Source organism: Photinus pyralis, unplaced genomic scaffold, assembly GCF_008802855.1.
Source record: "Photinus pyralis isolate 1611_PpyrPB1 unplaced genomic scaffold, Ppyr1.3 Ppyr1.4_LG2, whole genome shotgun sequence".
Taxonomy (NCBI): Eukaryota; Metazoa; Arthropoda; class Insecta; order Coleoptera; family Lampyridae; genus Photinus; species Photinus pyralis.
The window spans coordinates 47,902,723-47,921,909 of NW_022170403.1; the positions used below are offsets into that span (position 1 = coordinate 47,902,723).

Genomic DNA, 19,187 nt, shown 5'->3' on the forward strand with positions numbered 1-19,187 from the left:
TTAAAATGTCAGACATATAAGAGGCTAATAACTCATACACTTACTTTCTCATTCACTTTAACCGGACGCGAACTAAAGGCGATCCCTTTGCAGAAACTTTCAACGCGCCTTGCAACCGTTCCATCGCGTGAGATGCGGATATTGTCACCGTGGACGTTGTGGAATAATAAGGGTGGTAGATTATTGGTACCGCCGCCATGTGAGCTTGATCTTGAAACTGTAAATAAATACGAAAATAAGTGTGTGTTTCAATTAATTAAAACAATAAAAATAAAGTTCGACTTTTCGCACTTTATTTTATGACTACTTTTACTGAATAGTTTTCAATTTTGATTTTCTACCTACTATGGCTTTAAGTAGCTGTAACCTTGTATTGTAATAATGAAATTGTTTTACATCGCAATTTAATCAATACAGATTAAACACAATTGAGTTAGACCAACCACAGGAGCGTAATAAGAATTTGAATAAAATGTGGAAACCACATCTCACTCAAGTAATATAAATATTCAGTAGTAGGTACCATAATAGACGTAAGAAGAAAACGGGCGCAAAGAATTTGTTGGAAAAAATATCAAACAAGACTAATTTTTCACAGAATTGAATAAAAAAATTCAATTATTGTTTAAATACTTTCATTTAAACAATGCTATAATATATGTATCTTAAAAATATGCTGTGGTTAGCAGACACCACTCGCACACCTGCGCATGCGCGATTCCGCCCTTTTATGTTTAAGAATATGTGTACCAAAGTACAGACAGACCGACATCATCGATGTTTGATTAGGATTCCTGGTGCTTCAAAACGTGTATTTCCGTAAAAAAGTGGGGATCATTGTTTACCCCAATGCAATACCTCAATAACGTGCGGGTGGTAAACACGGATCCATAGGATGCAAATGGAACAATAAAAATGAAACAAATAGATGTCTTAGTACAAATAAGTAAAATTAAAAAGTGCTGCCATAAAAGAATACTCCCTAAGGCCCAGTTGTATAATGTCAGTTTACATTTCAGTTTATAGTTAAAATGTTGGTTAAAGGATTTCATTGGCTAATATTTTGCAAGATGGCCAATCGTGTTTCTGAAATCTGTCAGTTAATCTCAACTGACGGTGTACAACCGGGTTTAAATCGAATTGTTGGAAATTAAGCTACTTTGCCAAAGAGGCAAGGGTGTCAAAAAATATTGATCATTATGGAAAATTTAAATATATTTTTCCAATGACACAATTTGTAAAAATTTACCCTCGCTAAATTTCTGGCATCTATGCAATCCAGTATCAGCTGTACCATTTCCACTTGCCGGCCTTTATTTAGCTAATTACAATACAATTCCTTGTAAACATATCCTATTAAATTGAATGATGCCAATTAAATTTTAATTCGCATTTATCGAAGTGCTTTACAATACAAAGACATTCCTCTTTTTCTCTGAAAATAAATTAAATACATAACTTTGAGAAGCTCGCAAAAAACAACTAAATTGTGATTATTCCTTAAATTCCTTGCGAATTTTAATTAAATCATGCAACTGAGTTTAATGGGTTTTTTCATTGAGTGTTTCAAAGTGAATAGCATAAGAGCAGTGTGTGAAATTTTCACAGCGCGCTATTGCAACATTTTCAGATTTTGAAAGATTGCCATAATCTTGCCATTTAATGTCCTTGAAATTCTTTCCCTTGGCGGTAAATTACGAGATTTAATGTAGTAGTTTGTTTCCTTACTGCTTCAAGCTTAATTTCACATTTAAATTTGATCACAAAACGTATGGAATTTACATTAAACTATAAACGATTTGTTTATATTATATTGATTTAAACAATAGAACAGATTAATCCTTACAAGACAATTAAGCATTTACGTAAATGGCCTACCTGTAATGTATGTTTCAATCAGAATTATATCGTTTATAAATACAATGATTATATTTATTTCGCGCCAGATCGCAAACCATGAGGCTGTAAAATGAGAACCGCCAGGGCCAGAACCATCTTGTCCTAAGTCTCAAATCAGTATACAGTGTGTCCCCGGATGGACTGAACAAGAGGTTGGAGGATACCACATTGAATAAAATAAAATGTTTCTCTTAAGCTCTAAGGTGTCTTTTTTAACTTGAATTGCTTATCAGGTTGCCATGGAAGATACAATGATAGTCTGATTGAACCAAAAACATGCAACGTAGAAAAATTTCCGCTGTAGATAATAATAATAATAATAATGCATTTATTGAAAACAACTTAATATAATGTTCAATGTTCAAGATAAAAATAAACAAAAATAAAATCATACATGATGTTCGAAGAGAACAGAGTACTTAAGAACTGCCTCACTTGATGTTCCCAAATGGAGTGAGTTCAAGCAACTACAAGTAGCAGCTTGGTCTTCCACTCAACCCAGTTTGATTACTAAATAACATTAATTATGGCATTACGAGTGAAAAATAATATTTTTATTTCATACTATCTAGTAATCGCCGCTTTCCCAGACTGATTAGAGTCTGGTAATTTTGCCTAGCAACCGCAACTGACAGCCATCTAAACGTATGCATTGATATTTGTCAAACTACTGTCAGATCAAACAAATCAAGTGATCGACTTTTGCTTTTATTTCAATGTGTACCTACAACATTCTAATCAAAATGGTATTTTAATAGAAATAGAGCAGTATGAAATTTTACATTTTTACATTATTTGTATGTCAAATCAGTTTACGTTACTCGTTTCGAAATTCCTGCCTCAGCTACGCTTCGGCAGTAAACATCTCACTCGTTAACGTAAACCTTGATTTACCATACTCATATGTAAGTAAATAACTATTAACGGGACAAATAAATTATAATAAAAACAGAAGCTTATCAAGACTCATTTTTATTTAAGAGGTGTATGGTGTATTGATTAAGTAGATATAGATTTAGATGTAGATTTTGCGTTTTTTTGTAATTTTCTCAGCTGCTAAAAGGATTATCTAGATTTTTATTTAAGAATAGGTGGTTTTGAGGCTAGCAAAAATTTTTATAAAGGATGACATTTTTGCGTAGTTAAAATTAAAAATGTTTTCCCGCTTGTTCAGTCCATCCGGGGACATACTGTACATATGTGTCACCTCGGTCTACACATTCTAAAAGTGTTGTTTTTTTTCCAAAATGAGCCAGATTGAATTCTGCAGACTCCGCGTGTAATTAGAAACAAAAAGCTAACTCATGCGAAAAACGATCGAGAATTATTCGTTCTTGATCTTGTAACGAGAGCATTTTTACTTGAATTTTTTTCGCGATTTTTCCCCGCCGAATTACGTGGAAGCAGAAATGTCAGAAGAACCCAAATTTGCAGATTTCGTTTTTATTTTTTTCTTATGTTATTTGCAGAATACAAAAGAATAACTTTCTATGCCACTTTTTTAGCTCTACAACTACAAGATACCATTGAGAGATTTTCAATACAACCTTTCGTTTTGGAGAAAAACCATCTACATCAACTGTATTTTTATACGGCCCGTAAAAAAAAGTACACACTGTATTGAGTGGTACTTTTTATTACGAATTATACGATGTATGGCACAAAAAAAAACAAAAGTTGGAAACTGTTGGTTTCAACAGGTTGGTGTACCCGCGCACAACACTCTAATCGTGCGAGAATACCTATCGGAAAAATTTACCATTTTCCAGGAAATACGCCTGATAGGTAGTCTCACACGATTAAGATGTGCACGACTTCCATCCTTTTGAAACCAACACAGTTGCCAACGTGTTTTCTGCGTCATGAAACAGATCGATCTAAAAACGGGTAATGAAAAGGAAACAATTAGACGTCCCTAATCTTGTTCAAACCGGTACCTTAAATCAGGTACGGAATATAGACAAAAATGCACGACTACAGAGAGTAACTACGGTGGCGTTGCTCATGCGCACATCATACGTACTCTCATGTTACAAATTCGTTTTTGTATAAGTTTGCTTTTAAAAAAATTTTAAGACAATCTTAAACTTACAAATCACCCCGTGTTCAACTCTACTAAGTTATCGTAGTATATGCATTTTTGTGCAAAACATAACTTCCAATACCGGGAAGCGAACCTGAGCCTCCTGGATGAGAGCCAGGTATCCTTGCCAATAGAACATTATACGATGCTTAAAGTAGCGAACACACGATCGAACATGTTTGTCGTGCTGTTCGATCGTGTGTTTCCAGCTTTAGATCGTGGCTGAACTGAGTTCACATTTCTAAAAAAGTTGAGGATATCGGGTACCTGTCACATCTCCTATTGCGCGTCCAGCTTCATTAAGAATTTTTGTATAAATTTGCATTTCAGAAAAAGTTAAAAAAGACCCATAATTACTCGACGTACGAGTAGGTACACATAACCTCGTACCGTTGAATGAAACCTTTATTTTTCATTCAACGCTCGTACATAACTTTCAAAACTGCAAAATGGTACAAGTGCATATTGAGGGTGGGTTCAATGTAGCTCTCGAGTACATATAATATAAAAAATATTTCAGAAAGAAGTTCATATCTAAAAACTGTTTCTGATTAATTAAATAATTTTTGTTAACTATTTACGTGATGTGATGTCAACTATAAACCTCTACTGAGAGAAATGTAGTATATTGTACATAAAACTACAAGACTTAACCTTCTGAACGTAACACCCTTGCACAATACTATAAAATGCACGAATAAAAACCCTTCGCGTCGAGTCTGAGCATGCGCGTTTATTGGTTGCAGAAATCACGTGGTTAATTTTACGGAGTTTTCTCAGATATCCTTGGGTATCTTCAGATATTCTAATATGCATGTACACCAAATATCCTCTATCTGATGCCCCCCTCGTGGTACCTTCAAGTTCTATCTTGGTGATTGGAATAAAAGTGAGCCTTCGTCATCTTCTCACATGAAACCTTCATTTGCAAGCCTACTTTAGTCAGGAAACTAAAGTTTTCATGACAGGGCCAGACCCGACAACTTTCCATGCCGCCTGTCACTTTACCGGCCATACCTGTCACATTGCTAAATGCTTATACTGACAGATTGACATTAATGAAATTTTATATTAAAAAACGATTTTAGGTAAAATTTAATACAAAACTCTTCAGTAAAATGACATTACTTGACTCGGAAGTTAAAGTACTCGGCCCCAAAGTCCTCGTCAGTAATGTGTCATTTCCCTGACTTTTATGTAAATAACTATTGACACAGAGTAAACAGCTTACTCTTACTCTGTGCTATTAACTTACTGTAATTAAGTAGTACTTACCTACGCTACAGAAGAACAATATGCTATAGAAAATTGTACTCAGTTGAAATTATGCATGTGTAAAGATGTATGTAAATCCATAAAAGAACGCCAACAGTAAGATTGTAATGTGATAAAAGGAATAATTTTATGTTCTAGTCTAGTATATCGCCAGTAATTATTGCTTGCAATGAAAGCATTGTAACCCATTTAATTTCATCGATTTGAATTCTTTCCACTTTATTGATACAAACATTTTTGCAATCTTCTTGGATAAATTAACTAAGAAACTTTCCAAAAAACTTTCGATTGGTTTTGTGATGACTTATGGCTGTTTCTTGTATCTCGATAATCTTTGGTCAAGTATCTTATGATAATATACCTACAGACAAAAAAAAACAACAAGAGTTATTTTTAGTATGATTTACTTTATTCGTTTACCTGATCATTGAATTAATGGAATCAATTTTTTCAATTACTGGATTACCGAGTTTTCCATCATTCGAAAAAACAATTATTTTTAATAATCATTAATTGGACGGAATTACGCATTCTCTACGTTTACTGACTGAGATCGGCTTGTTTATTTCCTCCGATTTTCATAATTGTATACGCAATGGTATTATTTTGTACATCTGAAAAAAGAAACGAAACAAAGATAAGTGACGAAATAGCAAGTTTTTATTTAGTCTAACGATTAACAAAGAAACTAATCAAAACGTCTACGAATGTGTTGGCATCCCACTGACCCACTGGTGCGTAGCGTAGACGAAAATCGAAATCATGGCAATTCGGGAAAATTGCAATACCGGCATATCTCCCGCTACAAGATGGAGGTATTCCAAAAAAGATTTTGCATGCTGAATAAATGTGTGGACAATTCACTTAAACGTCATACACATTAGCGATTTCCGCATAGAAAGTGACTAATTAAATTAAGCCTAATGCGTATACAGTAACTACCTATTTAGTGCAATTGCAGAAAGAAAACTTTTGAAATGGAAACGATTCCATATAGGTATATCGCTCTTTGATTGTGGAACACACATCAGACAATAAAAATAAGCCCAGGTGTACTTTCTATCTGCAATATGTTGAGGGGAAGTCCACAGCTGTCTTTAATGTAGGGTTTTCACCCTTAGGTATCCGGTAGTTTTGGAGTGTAATAAAATTCGACGATTGTCCTGTAATAGTATGCCAAAATGAGTGTATAGATACCGCGTAAAAATCATTTTCAATGTCGGCGTAAAAGTTACGCGTTGATTATCCCTTTTGCGTAATTGTAACGTAAAGGAAGATGGGAAAAATCCCTCGCATATCCGGTAACATACCGGAAACACTGTAAATCACGGATCCTTAGATCCGTTTGAAAAAGATACCTTACACATCAGCTGCGTTAAGTATTACATCCTCCTTTACGATTGTCGAAACGCATTGTGGAAAACTTGAGCGGAAATGAATGAAGTCATCAAAATTATAACAACTCGTAATTAAGTAGGTACTTAGTGACCATTTGTGTATTATGGATTTTTTCTAGAAACACTTAACACATGTCTAGTTTTACAGATAAAATACCGTCATTTAATAATAAAGGGGCTAAGCGCATTAGTGTGGGGGAGGTTTTATAATAGTAATGCTGATGGTCTCTGCGGTTATGTGTCATAGAAATTGGGGGATGTTTATGCATTTATACTATTATAGTCAAGTGTGCGAGTTTCCACAGCTATCCACCCCCAAGGAGATAGAAATTCCCGAGGGCCTGTTCGTCCATTGTACTATTTCGTCTAGTTTATTTTCTATCAAAAACTAATTGCGTTGGGTAACATTTGTGCGCGAAAGGGAGAATAGATCTTTAAATCATAAACGTCGACCATAACTGAAAATTTCAAATCGAAAATGTAATTCCACGTGATATTTGCATAACCTACACTAACTTGTCAATAAAGCATTATTGGACACATAAAACCGAAGTCGTTAGAATTCGAATTAACCGCCTGCCAGAGAGATAATAGGAAATATAGTACAGTTACATAAAAGCAATCAAATTCCAGTGTGACGAGTCGAAAACGTGGGAACGTTTACGTTTCACAAAGATGTTGAAAGATTTATGAACCGGTCGGTTGTAACAAGGAAATTATTAGAACCGCGAATGTGAAGTTTGATTAAATACAAAAATCATATTTAAATGTTGTTGAATGAGTGGAGTTGGTGTATTAATTGAGGAATCTTCGAAGCGTGCGGTTTTTCAAACATCAACGGTCCGAAGAACCGGAGGATGTGTGGCCGGATGTACGGACACAGCAATTGACTAACTTTGTATAAGAAAAAAAGGATGATTATTTTTTTATTGTAATAACAAATTACCATTACCAAATGTATATGCACGAAGCCAAGATTCCTGCAAAGGCCAGACAAGACAGTTTCACAAATTGTCGCCATATGTCTTCGACGTATAATTATACACATCGGGAGGGTGGTGCCTATGCGCACGTGTGTTTTTACTGCGAACACGTGCCATTTTTGCAAACGACTTCCTAAAAGCCGCTATATGTTACTAAAGGACTTGCATGAGTGATAACGTGACAGCGGGACCTGCTAAACGTGACCTTTCAAAATAAGTACAAAACTTCTGAAATCATCTTGCGATCCCGGTATAATAGCAATGAAGATCCGTCTTCAACCTCAGGATACGCCTACGTTTGAGAGAGATGGAGAAAGTTATTGATTAAACATTCTCAATGTAAGAATATAACGTTAAGTTTATTTCCTTAACGATGTTTGAGCACGTAATCAAGAATATAGCAATTGAAGTTACGATCGAAATTTTCCAATAACATTGTAATGTTACTCGTCTACTTTTACCTTTTTTTATTAAAAAATAACGACCTCATTTTTTGTGTTAAAATCACAGTCCCATCCTAGCTGTAATCAATATATTCTCAATCACATCATTACTTTCAAGACAATTTCTGTGAATGTTTGCAAGATTTATCGGGTCGGAGGGTTGGAGAAATCAGGGAAGTTGAATTTAAAAAGTGAGATACGCTATCGTCATTTTTATGCATATGTTTTTATACTCTTTACTATCATTCTTTTCATCCACGATATCAAAGAATAAACGCGCGTCTATTTTAAGTTCCAGCCCTGAGATTTCAAACCCTCGGATATAGAAGGAAGTTTAGTTGAACAATGGACAGTAATAATAAAAGTATAAAAAGATATTGATCGTAAAGTACAGGGTGCCCACTATGCATAGAATATAGTACACAGTGCACATAAAATAAAATTACTACATTGCAATATTTGTTATAATAAAATTTAATAAATTTCATTGATCTTCGATATGAAGAAAACAACCAACACTCAGTTAATCTGAGGGCCAACAGATCTCGTTGCGGGATAGCATTTCAATTGTAGAGGAAGTCAAGATGCCATACCGTAACATGATCTACATCTTTAAGCAGCATAATAATAAAGTGTTTAAACAATGGTATAAGGTAACGTTATATAGCTGGGCGATTGTAGTAATCGTTTTGAACGAGACTGCCCAAAAATATCATTTCTAGTAACTAGTACGTTGCAGGACTGTAGGTATAATTTCGAATTTCGATTTTGAAAAAGTATTGCTCTATACAGTGCCCGAGATAAGGATAACTATGATGGGGATCTTGGACACCATAGAATATACGACGATGGTCAAATTAGAGCAACATTACGCCATTAAAGAGTTATTGTCCTGCTGTAAAGAAAACCACAAAATTCCAATTACCTACGTACTTCCGAAGGTATGCCACGCAAATGACAGAAAAATTGCAGATTATGTTTTTAATTTTCTTCTGAAGTTATTTGAACAAATTGGAAACTAATTGTCTTAATATTTTACAATTTTTTTTAATTTACTCCGTTCAGTGTTGAATGCCTTTACACCATTTGTGGATTTCTCGCGTAAGCTCGTTGTATTTAGTTCTGTTGGTAAAGTTTTTATTTCATATTTCTTTATTTTCCCGCTAGAGATCATCCGAATGTACTTTTCTGTATTTTCTCTCTTTCTTGATATTCTCAAGTTCTAGAGCGTTGCTTGTGAATTTTAATACCCCATTACTTATTATTTTATAATAGTTTCTTTGGAACTTTTCTCTCTTTCTGATGTGTTGGTTGGTTGCCCCATAGAATACGCTTACCGGATTTATACTTTAAAAGTGGTTTACGCTGTGAGGTATATTCTTTTACAGCTTTGTCTTGTATCCTCATCCTTTTTCCTCAGTTTACTACCTCCATCAACGCATTTGAAATTATGCAGAATTTGGATGACATTGCATTTTAGATAGACCTGCTCTTTTAAGTTAGATTGACATCGTCGACATGTTATACGGGCCTACTTCGAAATTATTGACTGAAAACTTGAATACTGTTCCGGATTTGTAAGTGCCAGTATTACGATACCTTTTGGAGATGATTACTATTGTGAACTGCTTCGATCCTTGTTATTTTACGTACGTTACTTTTTGTCCTTACGAAGATTCATTAATGTTAGTTAGTTACAGTTTAGATTACATTTGTTGTATAAACATTATATATGGTCATTATTGCTTGGTAAAATAGTTTTTGAAGTTAACGTTAGTTTTGCCTCGCACTTTATATGCCGTGCTGGTCAGGTTTGTTCATGAAATCTTTCAATACAGCCGAATTGTAATTAATATACACTGTTTCCAAGATAAGAATGTCCATCATGGGGATCTCCATAACCGTAGGAGATAACGGCGATGGTCAAATTAAAGAAAATATGCCCAATTAAAAAGTTTATGCTTTAAAAAAACAACAAAATTTATTTTTTCTGTATGCAATCAAACGTTATATTAAGGAGTCGTCGAAAATAAAAAAAATACTTTTGAACTCTGGTTGTAACGGTCTTTTGAGCGCAAAAGGGCGCTTTTCGACCTTATCTGTAACCGATAACAACACAAACACACAAGAGGGATAGTGAATAGAGCGGCACATAAATATTGCGGTAATGTCTTAACACCCGACACTATGTAAATCGGATACTAAAACCGTAATTAACACTCAATAAAACCAATCATTCAATTTACAAAAGCAAAATTTTTGACTCAACCACGGATCGCCCGTACATACCTCACACTAATTACTTGCAAATACCAATCCGCAACGGGCATTCAAAGGAGCACAGCCACAGCACATCAGAAATAGTGAGAAAACTACAAAGAAATATGATGACCTTCAGGTACACAATAAGTCAAGTAAAAAGAAATGGCGAATCGAGAACAATTTGCACGCAATCAATATGCAGGTCAGATCGTCTCTGTACGAAAGAACAAAAAATACAACTACGCAAGATCAAATTAAAGGAGATAAAATTAGAAGTACAATGGAAAAACATCTGCACGAACTCTGGCGGCGAAAATAAGAAAAAAACTGTTGTAAAAGAAACCTATAAGACCCGGATGGCCTCTACCCGCGAAAATAAGGAACCAAGGTAATAACAAATCTACTATAAGAATAGTTGTTTTATTTGTTTTTTTTTTTGCAATAACAGATAACACAAAATTAAGGGTAAAACAACTTTTCTTCTGTGTTTGTCATAGCTCTGGCAGTAATCGAGATATCCGGTGTGACAGCTAAAATCAGACAGTATAGATACATTCATTAACGATTCTCGATATTGTTTATAATTTTGTATTGCTGTCTATCTATCGGTATGCACGATAACTTTCAGCAACGTCCGATCGCTTTGAAAATTGGTGCACATGCTCTTACCGTTTCAGCTACGTAGACTTATCAAAAAGTTACAGCCCAAAACCGGCCTCGAAGATCGTTCGGTATTAAGTTTCATCAGATTTTTATTGAGCTTTGATTCAAGCAAATTTTCCATATGCGACCATCGGGATTCAAACGCTTAAGAGTCTTCTGTACCCACTGCACCCAATGTAAATTTCCATAAGAGGGCCCGTCATAAAAACTCTATTTGTTTTTACAAAAACAATTTTTTTTAAGAACTATTGTATAAATTTAGACCTTTATCTACAAAATGTTCGGACTATTTTTTTTAAAAAGTTTATAGCAACTGAATACAGATTGTTTAAAGATTAGATGTTTCGCACCGACTATTGCGCTGATCTGTTTTATTTTTTTACTCTCGATCAAGACGATTTATGGAAAAAGTAAACCGACAGTTTTTTAGATAAGTTACTTCTAAACATGACCCCAAAAAATGAAATCATAATTTTTGTAAATAATGTCTGTATCTTGGCGGGCGTTAAATCAACAATTTGAGTGTAACAAGTGGCGCCGCTGCACAGTGTCGGTGGGAACTAACTAAGGACCAAGACAAGAGTTGACAAAGCAAGAATATAATCTTATCTCTTGCAGCTATAATCATCTATACACTATAATGTAAAAAAGTTGCGCTTAGGTAAAGAAGACTCTTAAAGGAATGAACGCAATTTTTACAGATATTAGCAATATTTAGCCTATAAACTATGATGAAAAACTAAGCACGCTCTCAAATATTATATGGATCAAAACACGAGAATCGTGCTGTATACTTATGCAGCGGAAAAATCTGCAAATTCACATCGTTTACATACAATCACAGATTTAAATATACTATAAATCTGTGATACAATTAATGTTGAACGTAATTAACTGATAAAACTGAATGAGGGAACTTTTGCATTTGTATTTATATGAGCATCTACTTAAGGTGGATGTAATAAATTACTTAACAATTTGTTAGATTATAATTTGAACAAAAAACAATGCCACCGTCGACTAGCGCGACTGCCACATGGCTACAAAGTAGAAGCCACGCTGCTGCCAAAACTCGAGCAAAAAAAACAACTGCAAGATATAATTAATGCGGAATTCAAACGTTAAAACGGCCACTTAAAAGTTTACGATAAGAAGCGAAGCACAGGACTTTTTCACAATTTTAACGAAAATATACACTTTAGATAGTTTTAGCTTTTTCGGTTCCCCCAAATATTTACCTAACCTAGAAAAATTCATATGCATGCAATTTTCTAATGTTCAGGCACGCTCATCTAGGAGGTCAACGACTTTAATCAAATTATAGAAACTTAACGAAAAATGCAAGTTTCGAAACGATGAAAATTTCGCATGGTTGACGACCATTACTTCAACGCGCTTCCGTACTATGATTCAATCTTGAATTGCTGAACATTATTTTTCTTTCCTAGTTTATTGACATGACATGACGGCTCTATAACATTAATTGAGTGACGGACTTATTTGTTAAGTTTCGACCAATTTTCGAACCACATATGTCAGTACTTATTTCAACATACAATTTAGTATTTATATCTAATCGAATGGCGTTTGCTAATTCCTATTACATTTTCGTAATCGCGATCCGTAGGTGGACGAAATCTAATTTTTTAGGAATCTAGAACGACGCATTTACGATTTTATAATTGCTCGTTTCAAATTTCAAAGGACATTTTTTTATGGTAATTTATTATGTCAGATTTTTAATAATTAGTGTAGGTAAAACATATTTCGTGCTTGAATAGTATTACGTATTCTCTCTCTGGCAAATTATACTACTAATCTACTGACTAGCAATCGATGCGAAAGGAAACGCGAATTTTTAGAAATCAGACGGGCTTCCTTGAAATTCTGTAAGGTTTCTTTATACTAAAACAAGTAGATCCAAGTTACCTCGAACAACAAAATCGTTTTTTTGTGCTACTATATATCGAATGTAGGTACCTAATGTAGTGATTTTTTTATGATTTGCGAAACGCCCTGTATAAATGTCTAAAAGTAACCGTCACTTGTAAAAATATATCTGGCCGGTGAATATAATGAAAGAACCAATTTCTGTTCCAATCCATCGCCGAAAAAATGGTAAAATGGTGGAAGGTGGTGGGAATTTCAATATGCGTACCGTTTTCGAAAATAATTACTGTCCATTGTACTACTTTCTTTCGCGCAGAGGAGAAAATCTCAATTTGTTTGGCAGTCGAGTGAAGAGGGACAGTGACCATGTGGAGATTTTGTATTATAGGAATTCAGAATTCTACTTTAAATTCTTTGCAAGAGCTTGAAACGAAAGTTCAAATTTTATTAGTTTCTAAAGAGTTGTTTAATTACACCGACATCCATATTCATTTTCGCCTTGCGGGTGTTAAGGCTCTCTGCGAATCCCAAAACCCACTTACGTTTTGGCAACCCACTAAAAAACCGATGGATTCTTTGAGAATGAAACTATTGCTACGGTCTCACCTAAGAGGTTTCAAATCATGCGACTTCACTTGCGTGACCAAGGCGTTTAAATTCTTGAAATTACATCCAATCTCATAAGTGTAATTATGAAAATTTTACGAGTCGCTCCATGCACAAAAAAAGCCGTTTTTAATTACGTGCTTGACAATTTTTCAATAATAAAAATAGTGTTATCTTAGTGGGAGGCCCTGGGGATTGCCAGCTGTTAGAAGAACCCTCTGGATATGAATGATACACATGGCCATAATACTCTCTCGTGTAATGTCATATCACCCACACATCACTTTGCACTAACAATACCTATCGATATGTAGATGTAGTAGGATGAAATGGCTTAATGCGTATACATATATACATAAAACCGTTGCGAATTTGAACGCGAGGGGACGAAGTTACCGGTCGAGGGGTTCTATTTCAAAACGACAAAGGATATTGCTGAATAGTCTGTCTGCCTACCTTTCTCTCTATACATTGCTCTACTGTATACTTGTGAGAATCGGTTTTTATATTGGATTAAATATAGAGAGTGTGGTTACTGACCTGAAATTTAATGATATTTCGTATTATTTTTTCTATTTGTACGGAAAAAATTATTGGTGCGTGGTATTAAGTGCTTTATGAGAGGTATAAATAACACCAAAGATTTAGAACGTCAATTTTTATTGTTTATCTGTAGAAGCATGTTCTTTTAGAAACATTAAATAGACAACAGATTTATTTTGTTTTGCAGACGACGCCGACGGTTGTGTATATTACGTAATGCCGAGCGTAATGCTCAAGGAAGACGATTGAATATTAGATCCATTTTTTGAGCTTTTTATGCACAGTCAGAAACCTCCAAATAGGAACAAATGAAGCTCAAACTCAAACAACTCGAAGCAAAAATAGTTTTATCCTGTGTTAAAGGGGAATCTATATTCTTAAAACGAAACTTCAATATTAGCATTTTCCAGGTCTGAGATCTCGTCTCATGCGGACGAACGAAAAGCGCATTGCCATTTTTGGAAAGAAATGCGTTAGAAACAAATTATAAAAGTAAAATCTGTCGTTTTCAAATTACAAGGTCAGATAAACAGTTACCAGACCTAACCTAATTTTTTAAATGGGACACCATGTATATTTTAATCTTAAGAGCTTAAGATAAATTCTTTCTTCAAAAATATAACACGCTAGGGATGAAATTAAAAAAAAAACAAGTGTTTAAAAAAATTCAAAACAGATCCAAAAAGAATTTAAAAAACGTTCAAATAATTGAAAAAAATACAAAGAAATTTGTAATTCTTTTAAAATCTTTTGAATATATTTGAACCAAAATTGAATTTTTTTGAATTTCTGTAGTGTTACATTTTTGGAAAGAAAATGTGACCTTCTATCTGTTTAGAATAAAATATACAGTGTTCCACAAAAAAAATGTAGGTTAGGTCAGATCTGGCCCCGTATACTTATTATGAAACCGGTAGAATTCAACCGAAATTCAACAATCATAATACAGAAACTTTTGTAATAACCATTTTTTCTGTATATCTTTTAACTAAGAAAATATAGGGTCTATTATACAGGGTGTTTGGTAAACATGCGGCAAAAATGAAAGAGGTTATTCCTTGGACTATTCTAATGATATTTTATCCTTTGATGATTTTTGAAAAAACATTCGAATAATGAGCCATGATAGAGGATTTCACAAACAACCGTTTAAGTAATAAGGGCAGAAATTATCGCAACGAAGCTTTTAACTAAGAAAATATAGGGTCTATTATATAATTGAGAATTTTTTGATTTCCCCCCATATGTCTTACCATTTTAAATTGGTCCCAAAAAGGACACAGAAGATCCTATATTACTTTTTTTTTGCCACTAAGAATGACGGAAACCCTATAAAAATGGCGAAAATGGAGCAGCCCTGTACAGGTGATACCTATACTGGGTGCTCCAAAAAAAAGTCCGATATTTTATCGCCCTCATGAAAAGAAAAGAAAAGTTTTTATAAACATAGGTCAGTAAATTAAATGTTTCAGGGAAGTTGATTTTGTGTCTTAATTTAAATATTTTTGTACTCGAACGAATAAGACCTTCCTTTCCACGAAGATGTGCATTCTGTGTGCAAATGGAAGGAGGGTGTATATTTTTCACATGGCGCGTGCTGTGCGCGTATGAGAAATCTGATGAATTTTTCGTTGTCGCGCCAGCACCTATACTGCAGTTGAAAATGTTGTTGCGTTATTTTCATTTTTAAAAATGCCCAGAAATTGGAAATTTGTTCGCATCCCTCCACTTAGTGGTAAGAACTTTGGAAAGGAAATATACCCAAAAATCTAGGAAAATCTATGCGTTGCGGTTGAAAAAAATATCAAAGAATACACACAAATTTGTTTGGGTATAATGTGTGTCTTGCTCCCCTCTACCACCCATTCTTTTACGTACTATTACTTTATTATTACAGATTATTAGAGAAAAAATTACAAAATCGGCGATACCAAATACGTTTATTTTGAATTTTTGCATTGAAGTTTACAATGTATTTCTTATGGCAATAATTCCATGGCCGATAGTGATTGAAACCAACTCTATTCGTTTATTGTCTAGAATGTCTAGCATAGTCGCCGTCAACACGGCTATGGAATTATTGCCATAAGAAGTGCATTGTAAACTTCAAGCCAAAAATTTAAAATTAACTTCCAAATAAAATAAAATAAAAGTATTTGGTGCCGCCGATTTTATAATTTTTTTCTTTAACGAGTGACATTAAAATCCAATATGGCGTCCATAAGAAATAAGAAAGTTGATGTAATTTACTGGAAACCCACGAGTCATAAAAATTTTATATTAGTACCATCAGAAAGCTGAGAAAAGATCACTAAGGGCTTATTAAAAGTTTTTTGATATTTGTGTTGTAAAATTCCCGTAATTTATTTATTGTTGCGAATATTATATACTCGATTCTATACTAGACTATACTAATTACAATTGACGTAGCCGAGGCCGTAACAAATATTGCACCTTCAAAACAAAACTCTAAACATCCAGACAGATTAACGAAAACTCGCTCAAAAATTCGAAGATAAGAACGAAGATTCAAAAACTTCACAAAAACCTAAACCATTCACACAAATGTGAATACCAAAGCAATGAAGAACTTTCCCGAGAAGATGTACTGCACGTGTGGTTATTAACGTTTGCGTATCCTAGTAAAATCGACAGTTGGCCGTTTAAAATCAAGCTCGAAAACAAGTATAAACTGGAAATTTCGAAAGAATGTTCTCGTGAATATGCGGGGAATATTCGGTATGCGAATATTCTCGAATATTTCCGGAAATATACCAAAATTCGCTTACAAATATTCGCGCCTCACAACACTAAACTAAAAAATATCTAAATAATTGTTAGCTCTGATAGATACGCAAGAAATATCAAAATCATTATATGCCCACCAATTTACACTAATGCACATTTGATGACCTGCGAATATTGAACTTTTTGTGTTTTCAGTGACCGCATGTGACGTGGAGGTGTGAGCTCGGTGAGAATTATTAATCATTCGTCAGACGTCCAAATACATTTGCTTGATGTCCTAGAAGTAGATTTGAAGCATTTTCTGTACGCACAACGATATACAGGGTGTCTGAAATGGAGGGTTATTATGGAACATAGATTAAATGGGCACTGTTTAGCGGTTTTTATATTGATTTAAATTCGGTTTAGAAAAAATTGTGACCCAATTAGAAATTATGAAAAAAATGAAAATCACCGATTTTTCTGATTTCGAAATTGAAGTTTATTCCGAACGTTTCATAATTTCATAGGACAAACCGAAAAATGATTAAGAAATACGATACGATACTCTATTTATTTATTTATTATCACTCTCTTGTTCTGGGCCCTCAACAGTGATAAAGATATTAATTATTTTTGTAAAATCAGCTCGAGCCTGTGTCTAATAATTGCAAGTCGACCTGAACCAGCATACAAAACTATGCCCATTTAACTTTCTCCTCGACTTTCTCCCTATCTTTAGTAATAACAAAGTTCTGAATATTTGGAACCCCCTGTATATCGGGAGAGACGCAGTGATCAAATATACTTACAGGATGGATGATTTCTAAGCAAAACAAAAAACATTATAATTTTTTTTCCTTATACGTAATTCATACTTTCCCCTCGTACTTTCCACTATTATCTCTTTCAGCTGAGCTTTCATCCTGGCTTTTACTTCATCATTTTTAGCCAATTTATATAGAATTGATTAATTAGAAAATTGCAATTTGCTGAATCTGCAAGAAGCAAGATCTTAAAATAAGAGAAGAGCATCCCCTCGAGATCATGATGGATACTGGTAAAAGCATACTCGTAGATTACCTAGTCTACTCTACAATATCTATTCTCGTCGTGCATAACCTACGTAATCAACGCAACATTTTATAGGTAAGCGACACGACAACAACCCTAAAAACCGATATAATAATGCAGCATTGCAGTAATAACATACAAGGCGAACGGAATACAACCATTTGCGGGTAGTCAAAAATGATCTTTCAAGACATCAACTTAGCTGCACTCATCAAATGCTTTCATGGTTCAGCGCTGTCACCATCGCCCCTCAAAAATTATATTTTCCAGACATTTCTACAATGGGTCCTTCGAGGGGGTCCTTTTAATAAATCGATGATATTCGGGAACAAAAAATAGTCACTGGATGCTAGATCTGCACCTCGATCTGCTCTACGGCGAATGTTCAATTACTTCGAAGCCACTACGGCAGCTGTTGAAGGTCTGGACTTGTGCACTGGTGCATTGTCGTGGAGCAGCAAGACACCTTGCGTCTGTTTTCCGCGTCTCTTCACTTTAATAGCATCTCTAAGGCGATGCATCAGGTTTAAATAATACTCTCCTCTCGACTCTCCCATTACCGTACTACCCTTATTCATATAATCAATCAGCAAAATTCCCCGAGTCTCAAAAAATGGTTGCCATTATTTTCCCTGCAGAAGGGGCGACTTTAAACTTCTTGGGAGAGCTGAAGCCCTTTACATGCCACTGCATCGACTCTTGCTTCGATTCAAGATCATAATGATGAATCCAGGTTTCATCTCCAGTGACAAGTTGATCGACAATTAAGTCTGGTTCATCTCCACAGCGCGCAAAGAATTGTTCACAGGTCTCTACGCGGACAAGAATTTGGAAAGGCGACAGCGGAACCTATCTTGAACTAACCTTCGTCATCCCCAGATTCTGAAGTCTGTGGTTTCTGAAACTCCCAGCGAAACTGCTATTTGTCACTTCATTAGTCGTGCATCCTACAGCTGTAGCAAACACTTGCTTTTTCAACAACATCTGGAGCAGGATCTGGAGTGAGCACGTCAACAGGGCGCCCTAGACGGGGATCATCATTCAGTGATTCTCGACCATATTTGAACAATTTCTGACCACTCGCAAATAGTTGACTTAGAAGGGTAATCTACCCGTAGGAGGTAAACAACAATACAACCAACATTTTTTCAAGATTATTTTTTGGAGGTTTTCCTTGTATTGTAAGGAATTTTATCACAGCCTGGTATTTGAATTTATTCATTTCGATCCATACACCCACCAACCTATACAACGCGGGACGACACAAACTGACAGATAATAAATAATAAAATAATGTTGCAATTGTTTTGTAAATCGCCCCACAAGTTACCAAGTATCAAGG

General features: G+C 34.7%; 1 protein-coding gene across 2 annotated transcripts in view; it reads right to left on the reverse strand.

Moving 5' to 3' along the window:
• The window catches only part of LOC116162791 (protein neuralized), a 57,605-nt gene that overhangs the window by 2,977 nt on the left and 35,441 nt on the right, over positions 1–19,187 (reverse strand). For both annotated transcript variants that reach the window (XM_031476505.1, XM_031476504.1), the window contains exon 2: positions 45–217. In XM_031476505.1, coding sequence (XP_031332365.1) covers positions 45–217 — 173 coding nt within the window. The remainder of the gene's footprint in view (positions 1–44; positions 218–19,187) is intronic.